The sequence below is a fragment of the Geotrypetes seraphini genome, chromosome 5 (assembly GCF_902459505.1).
Source record: "Geotrypetes seraphini chromosome 5, aGeoSer1.1, whole genome shotgun sequence".
In the NCBI taxonomy this organism is placed as follows: Eukaryota; Metazoa; Chordata; class Amphibia; order Gymnophiona; family Dermophiidae; genus Geotrypetes; species Geotrypetes seraphini.
The window spans coordinates 247,069,976-247,093,572 of record NC_047088.1 but is presented as its reverse complement, the minus strand read 5'-3'; the positions used below and the strand labels follow the sequence as shown (position 1 = coordinate 247,093,572).

Genomic DNA, 23,597 nt, shown 5'->3' with positions numbered 1-23,597 from the left:
CGGAGAAAAATCTGTGCCCGTGTCATTCTCTAATGCCTACCAACCACACTGCTCTGCCTGACCCTTTTCCCACCCTCCAAATTCTCGCTGCCCTGTGAACCTCAACTTAATTACTACCCTTTGGGGCCCCCTCATTAAAGGGTGCTAAGCCCTAACGTAAGCTTGGCTTGGGAAAAATTGACTACCGCAAAACGCATGAAAACATTTTGTGGTGTTTCGCCTGTTGGCATGTGCGAACTAACTTGCTAGCTGCTGTTTAAAAATATATTTTCGAACGGACATGCCATGGGCCGAGTTTAAGCGTGGAATCATCACCCAGTTAGCGTGCTTGAATTAGCGCAAGCTAACTGACTAACGCAGAGTTGACGCAAGAGCACTTAGCACCTCCTTAATAGGTAAGGGCTACCGTGTTATCTTTTCAAATGTAGCGCAAGCCAATGTAAACGGAGCACCTGAGCTGAAATTCAAAAGATGAGAAATGTCCTCCAAAAGTGCCGAGCTAAATCTAGGTTTAGCACATGGGATATATTGGGGAAAGTGGCGTAGTAAAGAAGGGGGTGGGTGGGGGGGGGGCAGCCTGCCTGGTGACGGGACTAAAGAACGCGGACAAATGAGCACGGATAAATGCGTGCAGGATGTCAGCGTGCTGGACTAAAATTTAAATTTAAAGCGCTCTGAGGGGGTTTGTGGGGGGGGGGAACCCCCACTTTACCTAGAAGTGTTAGTACTGCCATTGGGCTGGATGGGGGGAACCCCTGCCCCCACACTTACGGAGGAAACTGTAATTTTTCCCTAAAACAGGGAAAAATTATACTTTTCTCTGTTATTGGGGGAGTGTTACCCCCTGAGCCCCCAATGGCAGTGCCAACACTTCTAAGTAAACTGGAGGGTTCCCCCAACCCCCCCCCCCTCGGAGTACTTTAAATTTAAACTTTTAATCCGGCGCGCTGACATCCTGCGCGCATCTGTCTCTGCTCATTTGTCCGCGCGCGATGGCCCGCCCGCTTTCATCTATGAACCGGGCGCAGTCTTCCTCAGGGTGCCGACACCCCTCCTGCTCTCTGTCCCCCCTTCCCCCTTCTCCCCCTGCCATGTGCGTGTGGGTCCCTTCCCTTCCCCCGTACCTTTTTAACTTCAGCGTGAGCAGCCACGAACTTGCTTCTCGCATCGGCTTTGGCGTGCTCTCTCTCTGACATGGCTTCTGGTGCCCGGCTGCTCGCACCGAAGATAAAAAGGTAGGGGGAAGGCATATATGGTGGAAGAGGGTCGCCAAAGCCCTAGGCGCCGTTGTTCCCCACTGCACCACTGATTGGGGGCCGAGACCGCGGAAGTCATCCAGGCTGACTCCCACGGTCAGCTATCAGTCCTGATATGCCATGCTTGTTTCAAGTAACTGGCATTGAGTATCTGGACGAATTTTGGCTGGTTTAAATTTAACTAGCTAAGCCGATAGCACTGGCCAGTTAGAATTAAACCGGCCCGAGATATTTCGGTGGTCTAATTTGGCCACCAAACATAGTCAGCAATGTGCTGCTTATCACCGGATAGCTGATTATATCGCATGATATAACCAGCTACCCGCTACATGGTAACCGGCTATCTCCCGCTGAATATTGCTGGATAGCTGGTTAAGTGCCATTTAGCTGGCCAGGAGCTGTTCCTGGCAGTTAAATGTTTTTAAATATCGGGCAGATTAAGCCCAGCCTTCAGCACCCTTTACCCCTTTCTAATTTTTCTTAAAGGCTGGCACTGTGAGCATATTCGAAATGCAATGGTACTGGGCCAGAAACTCGCCCGAGGCAGGAAAATACCTACAGAACCTGAATGGTGGCTTACCTTAAGCTACTACAATATGCTCGCAGTGCCAGCTTTACGAGAAGGAAGCACCGCGGGGAGCCACAGAACAAGCTCTTGCCATCCTGGCTGGCCGATTTAATTCTCTCCTTGGCTGGAGGGGCCTTGGGATCCTCACCAACCACTCTGCTCCACCTGACCTTTTTGCCACCGTCCAAATTCTCCTGCCTTCGGCAAGGTTTGCCTAGGGGCAGAGCTGAACCCTGGAGGCCAATTTTGTGCTATTGTTCCAGAAATGGAAACATTGCCCTTATAGCTCAAGAGAAGGCCTTTTCTTCGCCGTCAGCGCAGCAGGCTGAGACTCAGAGATGCCAGGGACTGAAATCACCGTTCTTCCGATACTGCTTGTGACCGTTGCCTCGTGTTCAGCTCAGAGAGTGAGTCCACCTAGGCAGGAAAACGCTACACATGAATCATGACTCGTCTTGAGCTTAGATTCAGAAAAGGTATGCAATAAAGTCTAGATTTCATTGGGGTTCCTTGGCTACCCTTCGCTTAAACTTGTGCGTTCTTGTCTCTTTTGACAGTGAATTGATTATCAGCCATTTTTCTCTGCTACACAAATTGTTAATTAAAATGAAGCAAAGCTTAAGTTTAATAGAAAAGCTTGTTAATAGGTAACACCTGCACAATATAATGAAAGCTTAGTGCTAATGACAGTGTATCGTGCAAATGAGCCTATCCTCTGTTCTGCTAATTTCCTTGTTGCTCCAAAGGTTAAACAAGTGTTCAAATATGCAAATTCTTGGGCCAATGCAGAAAGCTTAGGCAGATGTCGGCTTGGGGTTAATGTGACATCTGAATGCAATTTTATGTCCACGCGATGCAGAGAGGTGTTTCCTACGGAAGATAACACTGTGCGAATCTGCACTTAAGCTATCGACATACAGTGTATTAAAATGAATGTTAATGACGCTATTAGCTAGGTCAGTGTATCGCAAACTGCGTGACGCCCGAGATTCCAGGTGCGCCGCGTGACACCGGGGAGGACGTGCCTCTTGCCGGCGCCTCTCCTTCTCTCCATGCTTCTTCCATTCCAGCACCCCCTACTGGCAGCTCAGGGCCCCGTCTGGAGGGCCTTTGCGCCATCGATGTCCGGATGCTTCCGGATGCCTTGAGCCGCACCCCTCCCACACACACACACAAGTTTAGTATGCCGTGGCTTCGTAAAGTTTGTGAGACACTGAGCTAGGTATTTACACCTTTCTGGCATATCGTCTCTATCACACATTTCCTCCAAAGTATACCTATTGAGATCTTTCGGTCTTTCCTCGTATACTTTCTGATGAAGACCATTTTAGTGGCTTTTCTCTGGACTGACTCCATCCTGGGCCCCGATGAAAAGGAGTGTGTGGAAGACTTTGCGGTGACGGGTCAAAGCGCGCGAGGACAAAGATGCGCCGACAACCGAGCGCAGACAACTGAGCGCAGGGCTTAATTGCGCTGAAAGAAAACCCGTATTTTAAAGGACTCTGACGGGGGGCGTGGGGGGTGGTCAACCCCCCCACTCTACTTAATAGGGATTGCTCGGTTGTCGGCGTACCTTTGTCCTCGCGCACTTTAGACTATGAACCTTTGCGGTGACGGGTCAAAAGTGCGCGAGGACAAAGGCGCGCCGACAACTGAATGCAGGGCTTAATCGCGCCAAAGAAAACCCGTATTTTAAAGGGCTCTGATGGGGGGTGTGGGAGGGGAACCCCCCACTCTACTTAATAGGGATCGCGCTGCCTCACGCTGCCATGTTGGGGGTGTGTGGGGGGGTGTAACCCCCCACATTATACTGAAAACAACTTTTTCCCTAAAAAACAGGGAAAAAGTTAAGTTTCCAGTATAATGAGGGGGGTTACAACCCCCCACAACGCCAGCGCGATCTCTATTAAGTAAAGTGGGGGGGTTCCCCACCAACACCCCCTGTCAGAGCCCTTTAAAATACGGTTTTTCTTTGGCGTGATGAAGTCCTGCGCTCAGTTGTCGGCGCACCTTTGTCCTCGTGCGCTTTAGACTATGAACCAGACTTTGCGTTGCTAAGTGCCATCGTTTCATGTCCTAGCGACTTGATAATGATATCAAGTTTTCATGGCAAAATACCTTTTCCTTCTGCTTTTGTAGAGAGGGGGTCACGTCTGCCCTTCTTCAGTCCTCTGTTATCACTCCCGACTCTAGAGAAGCAGAGCCGCCAGAAATCCCCTAAGGTCCTTCAGCCATCTGCCCCCCCCCATTGCTATGTGCACCTTTAGTTTAGCTAGCTCTTCACAAACACAGTCCTCTGAAAAATCATTCAAGATTTGCCACATCTCTATTTCTATTTGCATTTGTCTTCTTCCGTCCTGCTCCTGGCCTTTGAGCTGTGAGCACAGAAATACACTTCCCTCTCCGTATTCGCGGTGGTTAGGGGCAGAGCCGGCCCGCGAATATTAAATAAAACTGTGAATAATATTTGGCCCGGTTCTGTCCCTAACCCCCGCTTCCCCTGGCTATTTTAAGCCTTGAAAGCCCCCCTCAAGCCTTACCTGGTGGTCTAGCGGGGTTTCAGGGCAGGAGCGATCTTCCCACGCTGCTGCCCCGTGCAGATCGCTCACAGGAAATGGCTGCCATGCGCTCCCGTAGTCTCTTGAGCCATTTCCTGTGAGCGATCTGCACAGGGCAGCAGCGTGGGAAGATCGCTCCTGTCCTGAAACCCCGCTAGACCACCAGGTAAGGCTTAAGGGGGGGGGCTTACAGGGCTTAAAATAGCCTGAAAAATGAAAATGCATTTTTTTGGTTTAAAACCGCGAATAAGCGAATCCGTAGATACGGAATTCGCAAATACGGAGAGGGAAGTGTACTTGCTTGTTAAGCAATTTAGCCTTATCTTTATCACCTTCTACATATTCCCCCTGTCCCCTTTGAGTCTCACATTTCCTCCTATTACTAGCATATCTAAAAAAAAATATGTTTTGTCCACCCGTTTTATGGTGTCAGCCATTTTTTCTTCCAGTTGTATCTTGGCTTTCCTGACTACCAGCTTCTCGTAGCTTTTCCAGATATTTTTGCGTGTCTTCCTCTTTCTGCAATCTTTTGCAATTTATGAAGGCTAGCCTCTATTTTCTTACCTTTTCAGCTACTATTTTTGAGAGCTAAAGCAGCCTTATTTTCTTCTTGCTTTTCTTAAAATCAAAAAAACAACTTAAACAGGAATAAGACTGATGTTGGAAAAGGGTGAGAAGACTCAGGTGCACCGATTATTTTGAAGTCAATCTGGTGTAGCACTTATACAACTCTCCATTGGTAGGTAATAAACTTGTATACAAGGAGGAACTGATTCTTCTGCTATCGCCCTACCGACTAAACGGTGTCAGGTCAAAAGCGCGCCGGGACAAAGGCGCGTGCAAACAACTGAGCGCAATGCGGAGCCGCGCGCCGAAGAAAATGACTGTTTTAAAGGGCTCCGACGGGAGTGTGGGGGGAACCCCCCCACTTTACTTTATACAGATCGCTCCGTGTTGTGGGGGTGTTGTGGGGGGTTGGGGGGTTATAACCCCCACATTTTACTGAAAACTTCACTTATTCCCTAAAAAACAGGGAAACAGTTAAGTTTCCAGTATAATGAGGGGGGTTACAACCCCCCAAACCCCCCATAATGCCACCGCAATCTGTATTAAGTAAAGTGGGGGGGGGATTCCCCAACAAAACCCCCGCGCGCGCCTTTGTCTTCGGCGGTTTTGTCTATGAACCGACTGAACTCTAACAGCCAGAACAAATAGAAGAAAAATTAAATGTTACTGATATTTTGGAGAAATCTGATAGTGACATAGCTCAACCTTCTACTCTGTTGGTATCAGTAGCTTTAATGTTGGATAAGATATGGATCCTGGAGTTATTTTTTAAAAACAGACAAAAAGAATTCCTGGGTTTTCGTATACAAATATTCCCTGATGTTTCTTGTGAAACTCGGAAGTGTAGAAGGCAATTTTTACTCCTAAAACCAGGAGTCACTTCAATTGGTGGGACTTTTTTTCCTTAAGTATCCTTGTAAATGTCTAATTAATTTTGGTTCTGTTAAATATGTGGTTTTTGAACCCGCACAATTGACAACTTTCATATCTTCTAAATGTCTTGAGGGGAGTAATAATTAGATCATAGTTGGTATTTAGGTCCTTCTTTCAGTATTTCAGTTAACCTTGATTTCTTATCTAAGTTTTTTCCTGATAGAGAATAATTTGCTTTATTTTATTCTTGAATTCTGTTCTTGTGGACTTTAGAAGGATAGTCGTTACTTTGCTTGGAATTTTGTATTACTTTGGTTAAAATTCTCAACGATTATTTCCATTATTTCTGTACAAGAGTTGATTCTTGGATAATTATTGTAAATCTTATAAAATAAAAATACAACTCTCCATTAGATGAATTGTTTAAAATGCATTTAATTAGAGCTCATAAAAGTAAATGTATTTACTTTCATTTCATTTTAATTTTGAATGGAAAAGTCAAATGAGGGAAAGGGGTAGCAGAATACATGGAATATATTAAGCAGAAAACCAAATGTCATATGTCTGTCCAAGTTAGATTGTAAGCTCTTCTGAGCAGGGACCATCTATAAATGTCAAAAGGTATAACGCTGCGTACGCTTTTCGGCGCTATATAAGTGATAAGTAGCAGTAGTCAGTGTTAGGTATTATTAGAACTTCAGATAAAGGAAATTTGAATCTTTCAGTACGCGAAGAGTACATGTATTTTAGTCAATTCAGTCACTCATTTGAAAGACAGCTATAGGAACCTCACACTGGATGGACAATATCGCTGCACCTTAAGCTCTGGCTGACCAAGGCAGACTTTCATGAGAAAATGTATTTGTGAAGAGAGAAAAATGCAACATCTGGCAATGCTACAATTCTATTTTATTTTTAAGACATACTTGATGGGCAATATTGAACTGCAGTGGAAAGTGTAGTGAATGTCGGCCTCAGCATTCAAAGGCAATCCAGGTAACAGATGCTAGGGTGGGCAGACTAGATGGGCCGTGGCCCTTATCTGCCGTCTATTTCTATGTTTCTATGTTTACTATCCAAACAATCGCTGTAGGCAGCCCCGTGTGTGAATTTCTGGTAGAGTAGCGCCGCTGAGAATTGTCACAGACTGCCCCAGCACTATCTGGATGTGCCAGGGCAGATGGTGGATATTCTGCAGCGTTACGTAGACAGTCCACTTCCAAACAGCTTTTGTGCTATACTGAAAATTATCTGGAGAACTGTACGGATAGCGGACTGAATATTGCTGCTGTGGACCAAATTATCCCCTTGTTTTACGAAGCCGTGGTAGAGATTCCTACCACAGCCTGGAGCTCTAAATGGCTCCGACGCTGATAGAATTCCTATGAGCGTCGGAGCAGAACCGGAGCATTTAGAAACTGCTACTGCACCTTAATAAAAGAGGGCCTACATATGGCCCCAAAAAAGAGCACTAAGGGCCAGATTCTGCAAGAGACGCCTACATTAATTACCTAAATAAGCGTTAACAAGCTCATAATTGGAAAAAATAAATGAATTGGCCGTTAGGCGCTTACCCGATTCTATAAAAGGTAGATGCCCATCACATTACATGTCACTTATCGGTGCCTAACGCCTAAATGGGCATGTTTGGGGGCGGAGATAGAGATAGGCACCGTAGGCGTGATTCTCAAAAGAATCTCGGCGCCTGCAATGTGGGCCAGTAAAATCGCGGCTTACATTATTGGCGCCTAAGTTTTTCACAGGCACCATTAGACATGACTCTTTAAACCAGGGGTGTCCAACCTTTTGGTTTCCCTGGGCCGCATTGGCCGGAAAAAAATGTTTCTGGGGCCGCGCAAAATGCTGCAGCAAGAAAGGGGAGGGAGCCGGCAAGACGGTAAACACCCAGGGGCAGCAGAGGAAAACACTGCATCGCCCTCGACCGGGGCCACACAAAATACTTCATGGGGCCGCAGGTTGGACACCCCCTGCTTTAAACGGTGCCTAAGCGTGATTGACACCTTTTTTTCAAGGCGCCTACCGATTTAGATGTTTACAGGATCTGGCCATAAGCGCTGGTCTATAAATGGCACTTCGGTTTGGATGCCGTTTATGGAATCTAAGCGCCTGCTCTGGGATCCGCACTGGGATCCACACTTAAAGGACTTACGCCAGCTGAAACCTGGTGTAAATTCCCATGCCTAAATTAAGCACAGACCAGGCATATTCGGTAACAGTATGTTCAAATTCTTGGAATGCGCATTCCCTACCCACGGCTAAACACCTCTTTCAGATCCGCACACAAGAATATATGTACACATCTTTATAGAATAGTGCCTAATATCAATTGCTACTAATGCTGATAATTGGTTATTAACACCCAATTGTCAGCACTGACTGACTAATTTGTTACTCAATTAATAATAATAATGATAAATAATAAATTTATTTTTATATACCGCCATACCCGGAAGTTCTAAGCGGTTCACAACAATTGGATAAGATACAAACAGTACAAGTTATTTAAAAGACAGCAATTGAAGGCAACTAATAGAAGAAATGCATAAATTATAAAATGCATGCAGTATAAAAGAATGCGGAGAATTTTACATAGCAAGATAAAAATATAAAAAAGTGTTAAGGCCCTAGCCTATTAAATAATTTGAGTTTTTATCTAAAATCCAGGTAAGAAGAGGCTTCTAACACACACCGGGCAAGCCAAATATTTAATTTGGCTGCCTGAAAGGCAAAGATGCTTTCACAGAACCTTTTATACTGGCAAAATTTAACTGAGGGATAGGCGAACAGATGTAATGTTCGAGAACTCTTGTTTGTATAACTCAGATTAAAATGAGAGTTTAGGTATGTTATTTTATAAAAGAAGCAAGAAAACTTAAACAGAACTCTGGATTCAAATGGCAGCCAATGGAGCTTTTGATAGGAAGGGATGATGTGTTCCTATTTCTTTAGGCCAGGGGTCTCAAAGTCCCTCCTTGAGGGCCGCAATCCGGTCGGGTTTTCAGGATTTCCCCAATGACTATGCATGAGATCTATTTGCATGCACTGCTTTCAATGCATAGTCAATGGGGAAATCCTGAAAACCCGGCTGGATTGCGGCCCTCAAGGAGGGACTTTGAGATCCCTGCTTTAGGCCATAAATAAGACGGACAGCCATGTTTTAGACCACCCTTAATTTTCTAATAATTTTCTTGGGAGCGCCTACATAGATAACATTGCAGTAGTCGAGAATACTCAGGATAGAGGATTGGACTAGTAGACCGAAGGCAACTTCGTCAAAATATTTTTTAATAGTACGGAGTTTCCAGAGGACTGCAATTCTTTCCTTAAACACTAGATCAGAATGCTTCTCTAATGTAAGATGTTTGTCCAAAGTTACTCCTAGTATTTTTAGAGATTGTTCAATTAAGACTGGATGTGCGCCTACGGTTACCCGGACATGTCCTCTTATTAGAGGACTGTCCGGGTGTCCTGACAGCTTTTCAAAACCTGGCACTTTGGGTTTTGAAAATCTGTTGAAATCGGAGCCGAGTCTGGAGTGCGTCTGCGCAGATGCGACGCAGTGACATCACACGCATGTGCGCATGCAGGCGGCGTCATCACATTGTATTTGCACATGCGCAAATGCACTCCAGACTCAGCCTGAAGAGATAAGGTTGGGGGTGGGGCTGGGGGTGGAATAGGGCAAGGGCGGGGCCACACACCCTCTTTTTAAGAACATAAGAACATAAGTATTGCCCCTGTCGGGTCAGACCAGAGGTCCATCGTGCCCAGCAGTCCGCTCACGCGGCGGCCCCTCAGGTCCATGACCTGATAGTGCTCATAACCTAAAACTCTCATACCCTTTTCGCTTAATGTCCTGTAAAGTAACCCTCTATCTGTACCCTGCAATCCCCTTCACTTCTAGGAAGTCATCCAGTCCCTTTTTGAACCCCAGTATTGTACTCTGTCCTATCACCTCACTTGGAAGCGCGTTCCAGGTGTCCACCACCCTCTGAGTGAAGAAGAACTTCCTTGCATTCGTTTTGGTAACCCCATGTGCACCCAAATTTGCATGTACAGTTTTGTGCAGCATATCTGAATTCATCAAATCCTCCAAAGCCCCTTCCAAAGGAGTACCCGAAGGCTCTCCTTGGTTGTGTTCCTTTCAGGGCATGATGAAGGAGGCACCCGCTTCTTTGGTGCATCACATCTCGGGCTCGGGGGATATAAGTACACTGGTGGTGGTTGCAGCTCTTCACAGTCATTCAGTACTGCCCACTTTCCAGATAGCAGTGCTAAACAGGTGTGCATAATTTAAGCATCATGGCTGAAGTTAAAAAAATATTTTTCAAATCCCTCGCACTATTGACGCATAAAACATGAATGAACAAAGCTCCTGCATTCTTAGAAGGGAAGGGGTAAAACGCGGACCTCATGGACCTGATGGACCTCGCGGATCTAAACCCGCACGTCCTTAAAAATCTGAGGTCCATGCTACTTGTATTTAATTTCTGGCTCTGACAGACCTCGGTGATAATTTAGTGCTGACGGATCCATCTCACCATACGGAGGGAAAAGTATTAGGATCCGTCATCGCTAAAATGTCACCGAGGTCTGTCAGAGCCAGAGACTAGTGCTAGTGCTGGAGCGGCTCCAAAACGAATCATTTAAACTGGTTTCCTGCAGCCCCAGTAAATCGGCTCTGACAGACCTCGGTGACATTGTAGCGCTGACGGATCCTAATACTTTCCCCTCCCTATGCTGAGACGGATCCGTCAGCGCTAAATTGTCACCGAGGTCTGTCAGAGCCAGAAACTAACTACAGGCGGCACGGACCTCAGATTTTTAAGGACGTGCGGTTTAGATCCGCGAGGTCCGTCAGGTCCGTGAGGTCCGCGTTTTACCCTTCCCTTCTTAGAAAGACTCCTGATTCCATGTGTTCCAACTCAATCTTTAAGATCTGAGAAGAAATCTCTCCTTTCAGTCCCTTCCCTAAGATTCATTCACAGGCGGAGGGACACAATTTTCTCCGTTAATGCACCACAAACATGGAATTCACTTCCAATATATATCAGGGAAGAAAAGTCGCTTAACAAGTTTAAAGGTCTTTTAAAAAGCTGGCTCTTCAAGGAGGCTCTCAATTGAGTTTTTCGAATTCTATAGAACTCAAATATGCCTCAGAGAGCTATTATCCCTCTAAAAGAAAATTAATGGGTAACGATTCCCTATCCTAATGTTCTCTCTTTTCCTAAACATTGTAGTTCAACCTGTTTTCCTCTTGGTTCCTGCATTGTTATAGTCCTAGGGCCCCTTTTACGAAGGTGCGCTAGGGTTTTTAGCGCACGCACAAAATTACCGCGTGCTATAGCATGCGGTAGCTGAAAATCTACCGCCTTGTAGTGGCTAGCGCGCTCAGGAATTTAACATGCGCTATTGTGCGCATTAAGGCCCTAGTGCACCTTTGTAAAAAGAGCCCTTAAAGTATGTGTGGTTTTGGGTTTTTTTTTTTTTTTTTTACTAAAACCCTGTTTTTATATTTGTAAATCACATTGGATCACAATATTGCGATCAAATCAAATTTTAAATAAACTTGACACTCTGACCACAGTAAGTAAATATTCCCTGTGTCAGAGAAAGGTTGGATTTTGTAAATGTTTTCTGCCAAATCAGATCTCACCACCCCAAAAAATAGTGTAGCCTTCACCATTACATGTGAATCTTTTCACACATTTCTGGAAACATCATTTTCAAACACATGCAGACATGGTTAGCTCTCAAGATCTTCATTTCAGTCTTTTTTTTTTTTTTTTTTTTTTTTTAAATTGAACTTTGTAACTTTATTCCAAGGATGGACAGAAGGAGGGACTAGTAACATAATTGCAGTTCTATAAAACAGCCAGCAGGAGCTGTGATCTCTGTAGCACACACAAATTCTGCTGATGGTCTGTCTTCTTCATGTACGCAGAAGGTAGAAAAACACTGGCAGGTTGTTTCCCAGCTGGTTTTTCCCAGAATTCAATATTGCATGGGCCCTGTTATTTCACAGTTTTCATATCAAATAGGTTATTTCTCTGAAAGGAAGGGCTATTTCTTTTTTTTTTTTTAATCTCTGCGTGTTGGAAGTAGCGTTTGCAATCCATGGGCTTTGAATTGCCAGTTGCTTAGTAACTAGTCCTAATTGTAGAGTACATTACTGCATGAAACTCATGAACGTCAGAAGGTAAATTATTGTTGTCAAAGAGCTGAAGTAATTTACACATCATTTTCAAATTTTTCATAAACACTGTAGATGCTCAGATTTTGGCTGTTAGAACCGAGCATGGATGAGGGTACATAGCGTTCTGTAGATAAGGAAGGAAATGGGTGATTCAGCACAGTTTAGGTGTAATGTTTTGTGATTTAAGAACACGAGAATTGCCGTACTAGTGAAAGGTCACTTGGACACACAAAGTCAGAGGCGTGAAGAAAATACAAGAGATTTATTACAGCATACCGGACTCTAGTGCAGTTAACAGCCTGCCTACTAGAGTGTCAGAAACAGGAAATACACGGACTTTTATGCCCTTTTCGCAAACTAATATATGCAAAAACTACAATTTTCATTTGTTACTTCTATAACTCTTCTACAATTATTATTGGTCCTAAGCTCACACTAGCAGGTCACTTATCTAACTCTTACAGTTCTAAATGTTAAATGTACAGAAGGGCAAGGCACATCATGGCTCAAACTCTTATCTATTTAGCTTACAATGTGGTAAGGCAGGGACATACATTTTAGGCAGATGAGGTCAGTAGATTGTACACTGTTTTCAGCTATGTAGGCCAGAGCAATATTTTAAACAACAGTTAACCATTTCATGACCCTACACTAGGACAAACTGAAGGGCCATCAAACCCAGTATCCTGTTTCCAACAGTGGCCAACCCAAATCCCAAATACCTAGCTAGATCCCAAGTAGCAAAACAGATTCTATGCTGCTTATTTGATCGTGTGACGCCCCTTCTACAGAATGCCCACTGGTTGCCAATATCCTATCGGATTACTTATACAATAATCTTGCTTCCTTTCAAAATACGACAATCAAACTTACCAGCATTCCTAGATAAACTCTTAATACCATATACACTAGAGAATGACATGAGGAAAAAATTTTTCCTCGTCCCTGCGGGAACTCATTTTTCCATCCCGTCACTGCCCCGTCATCGGACCACCGTCCCCTTCACCGCCCCGTCCACGCAGCATCCACCCTTCCCTCTCGCCACCTCACTGTCCTTCGGCACCACTTGCTCAGTCCGTGCATCTCTCTCCCCCCCTTACCTTTGCGGCGTGTTTTAAGGTTTGAGTAGCTTGTTGAAAACCGTCAGAGTGTTCGTGCAGTCACGTGCGTGTGTGGGCGGAAGCTTCTCCTCTGATGTAATCGGAGGAGAAGCTTCTGCCCACACAAGTACGCGACTGCACGTACGCTCCGGCAGCTTTCAACAAGTCTCAAACCTTAAAATGCGCCGCGAAGGTAAGGGGGAGAGAGGGAGATAGATAGTTTTGGGTAGGTAGGAAGGAGGGAGGGTGCTGCGCGTGAACAGTGACTACGTGCGTTCCTTCCCTTAACTGCGAGTTTAAGGACATTCACCGCTCCACGGTGCGGTGGATGGCCTTGTCCCCTTACTTGCGGTGAGCACCTTCCCCCCTCCACCGTTATGGCGGGTTACCCGCGGCTACTCACGGCTAGCATCCACCATGTCATTCTCTAATATACACCATTGAGAACTTTACGATCTGCAGATCACAATTTACTTGTAATTCCCTCCCTAAAAGTTATTAATACTCGAAGAAATGAAATATTCACAATTTTTGCTTTGCAGCTATGGAATACTTTACCCTCTTATCCCTTTGTTATTCTTTCCCTTGCATGTTCTCTTTCTCTCTATCAATTGTAGTTCAAACCCTTCCTTCCCTTTTGTTCCTGTTTGTCAATGTCAAGGTCTTTACAAATTGTTATTACTCCGTTTGTTTTTGTTTAAAATGTATTTTATTTAGTACTTTGTTTTAGCGTTCTTGTACACCGCCTAGAAGGCTTGATTAAGTGGTATATGAAATTTTAAATAAACTTGAAAAACTCGATCGCTTTAAAAGCAGCTTAAAGTCTTTTTTTATCTAAAGATGCTTTTCACACTTAAGTATCAAATGCACGATACTTCTTTTTAAAGAAGTATACAACTCAGAGACATCAGAGATTCCCCCTGACAACCCTTTATGTGCTTCCCTAGGCTCCTTTCTTTACTATAACTATTGTAGTTCAACCCCTTTCCCTGTCGTACCACGTTGGTCCTTGTATGATTTGAGATGTATTCTTATTTTATAATAATGTACCCCATTTTAAAGTGTACATCGCTTAGAAGTATTCTAAGCGATATAATCAAATTTTTAAATAAACCTGAAACCTTATCCTAGGAATACATAGTGGATTTCCCCAAGTCATTTCAATAATGGCCTGTGGACTTCTCAGGAAATTATCCAAGCCTTTTCTCTAAACCCTGCTAATTGATTTCACCACATTCTCCAGCAATGCATTCCAGAGTTTAATTACACACTGTGTGAATAAATATCTTCTCTGGTTTGTTTTAAATCTACTACTTAGTAGCTTCTATAGAGATAATATCAATATAACAATAGGGATCGTAGCACTGCCCTAATTGATCCATAGCACGTCAAGCATCCATGGGTAAGGCTCAGATCCCTAGAGTTGCCAATTCTCCATTTTTATGTGAAAGACCCTTTTTTTATTTTGCCTTATGTAAGAATCCTTTCAAGTCCTTCACTAGCCCAGAGTGCACCTGCACTTATGATATACCAAGTAGAGAGTAGCACGGGGACAAATTTTTCCTCGTCCCTGCGGGAACTCATTTTCCCATCCCATCCCCATGAGTTCTTTTCCTGTTCCTGCCCCATTCCTGCAAGCTCTATCCTCATCTGACCAAGCCTCAAACACTTTAAAATCATAAGTAGCAACATTCTAGAGCTCAAATTGTGATGTCATAATGCTTCATTCCACTAATGCCTAAGCTCTGTCCTCATCTGCACAAACCTCAAACACTTTAAAATCATAAGTAGCAACATTCTAGAGCTCAGATTGTGATGTCATAATGACTCATTCCACCAATGCCTAAGCTCCGTCCTCGTCTGCACAAGCCTCAAACACTTTAAAATCATTTGCCATAGCTGACTGATTGATTCTCTAATATTGGTCAGACAGGGGGGGGGGGGTCATTTTTTTCTTTGCACAGATGCTGTGTGGGTGTGTCACATGCACAATATTTGTCCCATAAAAAAATGTCATGCCACCCCCTCTTATGATGGTCCCCCCCACCCCCCACACCCACGCTGCACCATCCAAAATTGGCAGGAGGGTTCCAACTCCCTCTTGCCACCGCAAAAACTCCACTCGTGCCAGCCAAAATTGGCATGAAGGATACCCACTCCCTCCTGCCACCGGATGTTCCCCCACATGCCAAGCCCCCCCCACCCGAGCTGTCCCTTCCCCTTCATTTAAAAAAAAAAAATAAAATCGGCAAGAGGGATGCCCACTCTCCTTCCACCTGATGTCCCCAGCCCCCCTGAACCTCCCCTGTACCTTGTAATTTGATGATAGAAGGGAAGCCCAGTCTCTCCTACTCCACAGGCCTCCCCATCCTGGGATACATGGGGAGGGGCTAAGGCCCCGATTGGCTCAGATGCCTAAGGCCCCTCCTAGGACAAACTGCAGTCTAGACACTCGGACAGTCCTCTAAAAAGAGGCCATGTCTAGACATCTGCTAACCCTAATTAGATGGTGTGTTATTTTTTTGTCCTGACTTTTGAGCATCGAGAGCTGCCTTTTATCCCTCTTCTTAAGATGGCCAGAAAGTTTGCAGAGGCTTATGTGGCATTTCTATGTGTAAATAGCTCAACATATCTACCCCCTCCTTTACAAAGCTGCGCTAGTGTTTTTAGCGCTGGCTGTAGTGGTAATAGCTCGGACGCTCATAGGGGGGCTAATTAGCAATTTTAGAAATGCTTCTATGTTCATGTTTTTGTCTATTTAGTATTTATATACCACTTATAGTGTAAGTGGTTTACATTCAGGTACTCAAGTATTGGTCCCTGTCTTTCCTGGCGGGCTCACAATCTATCTAAAGTACCTGGAGTAATGGGGGGATTAAGTGATGTGCCCAAGGTCACAAGGAGAAGCATGGGATTGAACCCACAGCCTCAGGGTGCTGAGGCCGTAGCTCTGTGCCACAATATATGTTGTTTTTGAAAAGATGTTTTCTGAGTGGGGTGTGGACAGGCCTGAGCAGTGTGCATGTTTTTTTTTATTTTGCCAAAGAAATACACGTAAATAACAAGGCCCAATATGGTATAAAGCTGTATTTATTGCATGCAATATGGCATAAAGCTGTATTTATTGCATGCATAAACCAATTGCCTGCTGAAGTGATTATGATAGCATCAGAATAGTGGTGATAATGGTTGTAATAATCACAGTACAATTATTATTACAAAGACAAAGATTTGATCCAAGCAGTGAATCAACATTTAAAATGTAATATCTATTCTGATGTTATCAAATTCCTGATGCAGGCAATTTCTGAAAAGTGGCTGCATTAGGTCACTGGTTTATGAGACCTGGTCCTGTTGTCTTTTCATATATACACATAAGTGCAGAGATATGCATATATACAAGTATTCTAAATATTTTTGCATATAACACATGTTATAGAATTACCTTTTATATGGATACCTGAGCGGTATCCCTCTGATCATTGCTGCCAGTAGGGGGCAGTTCATTAATATTGTGTTTTCTATTGCTAGGGACAAGCAAGTTTCCTGGAGTCCTGCACAGCTTGCCTGTCCCTCACTATTGAAAAAGAGATAGTGAAACAGCACTCCCCTACTGGCAGGACTGTAGGTGGAGGACTGTTGTTCAGCTGAAAGGGAACAGTATTGCCTTGGCTTACAAGGAATGTCAACGAGAGAAGTGGAATGTGAACTAGAGAATGACATGGGGACAAATTTTTCTCCGTCCACTGTCCCTGTGAGTTTTTTCGTTGTCCCTGTCCCATTCCTGTAAACTCTGCCTTAACTGCACAAGCCTCGAACACTTATGATTGTAAAGTGTTTGAGGCTTGTGCAGATGAGGACGGAGCTCAGGCATTGGTGGAATGAGGCATTATGACATCACAATCTGAGCTCTAGAATGTTGCTACTTATGATTTTAAAGTGTTTGAGGCTTGTGCAGATGAGGACAGAGCTCAGGCATTGGTGGAATGAGGCATTATGACATCACAATCTGAGCTCTAGAATGTTGCTACTTAGGATTTTAAAGCGTTTGAGGCTTGTGCAGATGAGGACGGAGCTTAGGCATTGGTGGAATGAGGCATTATGACATCACAATCTGAGCTCTAGAATGTTGCTACTTAGGATTTTAAATGTAATGTAATGTAATGTAATTTATTTCTTATATACCGCTACATCCGTTAGGTTCTAAGCGGTTTACAGAAAATATACATTAAGATTAGAAATAAGAAAGGTACTTGAAAAATTCCCTTACTGTCCCGAAGGCTCACAATCTAACTAAAGTACCTGGAGGGTAATAGAGAAGTGAAAAGTAGAGTTAGAGGAAAAATAAAAATAAAATAAACATTTTAATAAGACAGCATTGATCTAAATACTTTGGAAGGTAGAAGAGAGGAGAGAAAGGAATAGAAGCAGAAGGGGGAAATTTAAATGATAGAAATAGAACAAAACAAAGACAAAAGGCAAAACAATAGATAAGATTAAAGATAAATCATAAGCTGGAAAGAAAAATAAAATAAAACTTTGTCTTCAATCCACGGTTTCAGCGTCAGTGATGAAGTGGAGCAAGTAAGTTTAGGAGGAGCGATTGACGTTTCCAGAAAGGACTTCTTCAGGGAAGAGACTTGGCAGACAGTCCCAGGATGCCTATGTCTCCTCCCCTGCGATGTTCTCCAAGGAGGCTGCCCCAGATGAGGCCCACGGTGAATGCAGGATTTTCTCCTCTGCGGGAAAGCCGCCCGGAGCCGACAGTCGATCTTCTTAGCGGATTGTATGGGGGGAAGAGTTCACACTCTTGGTAGGATCGGGTCTGTGTGCTCTCGGTGGTTGTGGCTGGTCTCGTTGCTGCTTAGGTGTAAAAGCAGTTGATCTCCTACTTCTGATAATATTTAAAAGCAAGCATATTGATTTTTCCAACGGAATGCTGGGGGAAGAGCTTACTTGTTTGGCTGGATCAGGGCAAAGGGCTCTCGGTAGTGGTGGTTGATCCTGTTGCTGCTTAGGTGTAAAAAACAGTTGATCTTCCTAGTGGACTGCAGGGGGAGGTGGAGCTCACACTCTTGGCTGGATCGGGTCTGTGTGCTCTTGGTAGTTGCGGATAGTTCCGCTGCTGCTGAGGTGTAAAAGCAGTTGATTTCCCACTGTTGCTGATATTTAAAAGCAGGTAGATTGATCTCTCCAATGGACTGCAGAGGGAGGAGCTCACATGCCTGGCTGGATCGGGGCAAAGGGCTCTTGGTAGTGGTGGCTGGTCCTGCTGCTGCTTAGGTGTAAAAGCAGTTGATTTTCCTAGCGAACTGCAGGGAGGGTGGAGCTCATATTTTTGCAGAACCGGGACTGTGGGTTTTTGGTGGGTTGGTCCCGTTGCTGATTAGGTGTAAAAGCAGTTGATCTCCCACTGCTGCTGATATTTAAAAGCAGGCAGATTGTCCAGGGAGAGGAGCTCTGCATTCAAACTGCCATCCTCCTCGCCTCCAAGTTCCGGAATTTTAAAGTGTTTGAGGCTTGTGCAGATGAGGACAGAGCTCAGGCATTGGTGGAATGAGGCATTATGACATCATAATCTGAGCTCTAGAATGTTGCTACTTATGATTTTAAAGTGTTTGAGGCTTGTGCAGATGAGGACAGAGCTTGCAGGAATGGAGCAGGGACAGGCAAAGAAATGAGTTCCTGCAGGGACGGGGAAAAGCTTGTCCCCGTGTCATTCTCTAATTTGAACCCTGATTTTAAGTTTCCTCTCTGCTTGATGACAAACATTAGAGATGGACTTGGGAGAAATAGTAAACTCCAGTGGGTTGCAGTATAGATTACGAAAATGAATGGCCACAGCTGGAAAGATGTAGGAGTCGCACTCGCAGGGTTAACACCTGGGAGGCAAGCGTAACTTCAGCAGAAGTAGGCAGGAATAACGGAGATGATTGCGTGGGCCACACAGCCTTTATCTCTTATGTTATGTTACTGTGCATGTTTCAATGCTATTCTCACTCACTGGGGCTCAAATGGTCATAACTGAGATGCCATAAACCCCGCCCTTGGCGAATTCCTAGATTATCAGCGGACTCTAGAATCCTCATGCTTTAGAAAAATGGTCTGTGTTGAAGAGATGAAAACACCGCAAAGCATTAGCTAGTTTGCACTTCAGAGTAGCTCGTGGCCCTCTGCTCTGATGGATATTCAGTAGCGCTGACAGGTGTGTTGCAATGTCCTTCAGAAACTTCACTTATGTTGATTAACAGCTGATGAAATACCAGAGCCTGTTGTGGAACGAGCTACAAATATCTGAACTGTAACCCACAAGAAAAGCTTTATCATCTTAATGAAAGAAGAGGTTTTTTTTCATTTACCGTGCTTGTTGAGCGCTTTCAAGTGAAATTAGATAGGGGCTGCTTTATGAAAAACTGGAAGAATTGTGACCGCTTAAATTTCAATTTTTGGTGGAATTCAATATACCTTGTTTTATTGTTACGAGAAAATGAGGTGTCAGGTCAAAAGCGCGCCGGGATAAAGGCGCGCCCAGACAATTGAGCACAGCGCGGAGGCGCGCGCCACTCTAAATTACAGTTTTTAGGGTTCCGACGGGGGGTGTGGGGGGAACCCCCCCACTTTACTTAATAGACATCGCGCCATGTTGTGGGGGCGTTGTGGGGGATGTGGGGGGTTGTAACCCCCCACATTTTACTGAAAACTTCACTTTTTTCTGTTTTTAGGGAAAAAGTTAGGTTTACAGTAAAATGTGGAGGGTTACAACCCCCCATAATGCCGGCGCGATGTCTATTAAGTAAAGTGGGGGGGTCCCCCAACAAAAACCCCCATCGGAGCCCCTAAAAACTGTAATTTAGAGTGGCGCGCGCCTCCGCGCTGCGCTCAATTGTCCGGGCGCGCCTTTGTCTTTCGCGCCGTTGTCTATGAACCAAAAATGATGTCTGAACAAAGGGGTAATATTAAGTGGATTAATCTGACGCGGGGTCTATTGACCAATTTTATTGATTCTGATTCAGGGGTGTGAAAGTCCCTCCAGTTGGGTTTTCAGGATTTCCCCAATGAATATACATAAGATCTCTTAGCATGCAATGAAAGCAGTGCATGCAAATAGATCTCATGCATGTTCTTTGGGGGAAATCCTGAAAACCCGACTGGATTGCGGCCCTCCAGGAAGGATTTTGACACCCCTGTTCTAATTGAATGGTTTTTCCCTTTACTTTTGGTTATACTTTTTACATCCAGGGAAGGGGGGTGGGTGGGAGGGAGAAGGATAATGTATAAGGACTGCTTTATTTATGAGTTGTTAGTATTATTGTATGGGTATCTTGAATATATTGAAATCGGGGGGGGGGGGGGGGTGCGAAAACTATTCTTATGTATTTCACTGATGGCTATAAGTGCTGTATTTTTCAGGTAACTTGTTATGTAATTTTTGTATGCACTGTTTTTAGAATGAAAATGAATAAAGATATATATATATATATATATATAAGAAAGCTTTGCACCACTTTTAGCAACAACAAAATAAAATATTATTTTCAGCTGGGAAAATTGCAGTTTGGACATTAGAATAAACTGGCAGCAGCTTTTAATAAATCAGCCCCATTCGGTGTGCTTTTTAGAGAAATGCTTCCAATGCCTCTCTTTTCCTTTCTGTAGAATGCAGTTTGCAGAAAACCAGTTCTAATGTATCGCTGTTGCTTTCTGCTCCTTCCTCAGGGTCTTTTCGAAACGACGGCTTAAAAGCTACTGATGTGCTGTCCATACTGAAAGAAAAAGTGGCCTTTGTGTCAGGTGAGCATTGGACAAACACTACTTTGCTTTTGACTATCTTTTCCGTGTGCTTTGAACCTTGGCCGATGTAACACTATTCAAACTACAAATCCAACCTGCTTTTCCAAATACACCATGTGGTAGGGTTACCGGATTTGTTTGTTCAAAAAAAAAAGGGGGCAAGTGGCCTTGCCCCATGTTCCGCCCACAGCCCTGCCCTGTTCCGCACACCCCCAACCCCGATCCCACGCAAACCTCGTCTCTTCAGGGCCGCATCTGGAGGGTCACTGTGAATGCATGGATGTAATGGGATGACATCACACACATGCGCACATGTGTGTGACATTATCATGTTCCATCTAGAGGTCTGCACGAGAAAGGGGATAGCGGGAATCCCCCCTAACCCACGGGACTCTCACAGGGACCCCCTTCTGGCCCACGGGACTCCCACAGGGACCCCCCCTCTAGCCAATGGGACTCCCACGGGGATGGAAGGCTTTGGAAGCAGGGTTCGTCCATATAATATAATGGATACGTCAGCCTTAGTAAAAGAGGGGGTTTATAAGTTAATTAATTACCTGAACAGAAAACAAAAAAAGGGTTCCACCAAAGAGATTCTACAAGGAAAACAGCAGCACAAACACAAAAGATACTGTGGACTTGATGATCCTGTCAGAAGTAATTGCTGCTTTTTAAGGGGACGGGCGGGGTTGGAGGTAATTCCTTGCGGGGATGGGTGGGGACGGAGAGGATCCTGGCGGAGACGGGTGGGGACAGAGAGGATCCTGGCGGAGACGGGTGGGGACGGAGAGGATCCTGGCGGGGATGGGTGGGGACGGAGAGGATCCTGACGGGGACGGGTGGGGATGGGTGGGATTTCTGTCCTCGCGCAACTCTCTAGTTCCATCCATGCATGCAGTTAGGCACTATTTCTAGAATCAGGACCTTAGTGCTCGGCCTATAGAATAGCACGGAGCCTATATTTTGGTGCCATGTACTGAATCCGGCTCTATATAATGCATACTTTTAGGTGCTTTCATTTAGGCTCCCCAAGGTTGCACGGTCATACCCTTATTCTGCAACAGGCACTGGTTAGCAGAGATATTTAGCTGTTAACTGGCTAAATATGTAAATAAAGTTAGGAGAGCGAAATAGCTGCCGTGACTAGGGTTAGCAGATTTTGTTTATAAAATCTGGACACCTGGTCCCGCCCCCAGGCCCACCCAGCCCCGCCCCATTCCACCCACATCACGTTCCACCCCAGCCCCACCCCCTCAAGTGCTCGGAGCCACGTCGGGAGGGCATCTGTGCATGCACATGTATCCTATGATGACATCGCACGCGTGTGCGCCGATGCCCTCCGGACGACGGCCCGAGCCGGAAGCTTTTCAAAACCCGGACAAAGTGCCGGGTTTTGAAAAGCCGTCCAGAAGCCCCCGGACATCTAGTAACCCTAGCCCTAACTTTATCTGCCATGTTAACTGGGCACTGGTCTGAGCACTAGCCAGTGCCCGGTTAGCTTCTGAGTTGCCACACGTAGCTGGACGTTCAATGCTGAAAGCCGCACATCCCCCGGCATTGAGCATCTGAGGTTAGTTGAGGCTACAGCTGTGAGCTCTTACAAACCACTGTACCCCCTGTGGGCTTAATATCAGGGCCCAGGAACATGCTTTCTCTGTGATTCTTCACTGGGTTTGTAAGCGAGCAAACACTTGGTGACCTGCTTGTCCTAAAGAGTGAGAAAGAGGGTCTGAGGCCAACTAAGAATACAGAAAAAGGAAAGCTCTCAAAAACTGTAAAGGTAGTATACTTTTATTAAAATGTGTCTTTTTTTTTTTTTTTTTTTTTAAACCTTCAGGCAGATTCATGGTGCTTTGCACCATCATACCCAGCATGCTTGTTTGACTCATGATTATATGAGTACTCGAGCCAGGCTGTAATCAAATGTAATTCATTCCAGTCTTGGCTCTGAAATCACATATTTATGTAACCTTCTCTATTGCGGTGTACCATAGCGGTGCAGTACAGAAATAAAATATTAATAATCATCTTCTTAATCACATTCTAGGTTTGGCAGCTTCAGTAGGTCTCCTGGTGTCATAGATGATACCTTCTAACAGCATTAGGAGCAGAGTGAGTTCTCAGTACGTTTGCTGAGCTTTTTAGCAACAGCAGGATAACTGATAATATATCAGTAAAGTAGAGGTTTGTTCCACACATACGTGTTCACCCTAATGAAAAATGTATGATCCTTTTCCACTAAGAGTGTAATTCTATAACTGTGTGCCTTTGAAACAAAAGATAGGTACAATGGCGAAGTAAAGGGGAGGGGGGGGATGGACCATCCCGGGTGCCATCTTTGCTGCGGGCGCTAGTGCCTCTCTCTGCCCCCGTGGGCCTCTGTAAATGTTCATGGCGTGAGCAGCATCTTCTATTTGCTGCTCGTGCCAGCCTTGGCTCCCTTCTGACATCATTTCCTGGTGTAGAAGGACTGAGGTTGAGAGACACTAAAGAATGACAGTGGCAAATTCTGTCCCCATCGTTGTCCCCGCAGATAACTTCTGTTGCCATGTAATTCTCTACCCAGCACTGCTCCTTGTGACCCCAGGCAAGTCACTTAACCCTCCATTGCCCCAGGTACCATAGTTAGATTGAGGGTCAGTGGCTGGGCCCATTCATACTCTGATT

General features: G+C 44.8%; 1 protein-coding gene across 3 annotated transcripts in view; it reads left to right on the top strand.

Annotated features, from left to right (window-relative positions):
- Positions 1-23,597, top strand: part of KALRN (kalirin RhoGEF kinase) — a 1,310,049-nt gene that overhangs the window by 424,654 nt on the left and 861,798 nt on the right. For all 3 annotated transcript variants that reach the window (XM_033944399.1, XM_033944394.1, XM_033944393.1), the window contains exon 2: positions 20,856-20,930. In XM_033944399.1, coding sequence (XP_033800290.1) covers positions 20,856-20,930 — 75 coding nt within the window. The remainder of the gene's footprint in view (positions 1-20,855; positions 20,931-23,597) is intronic.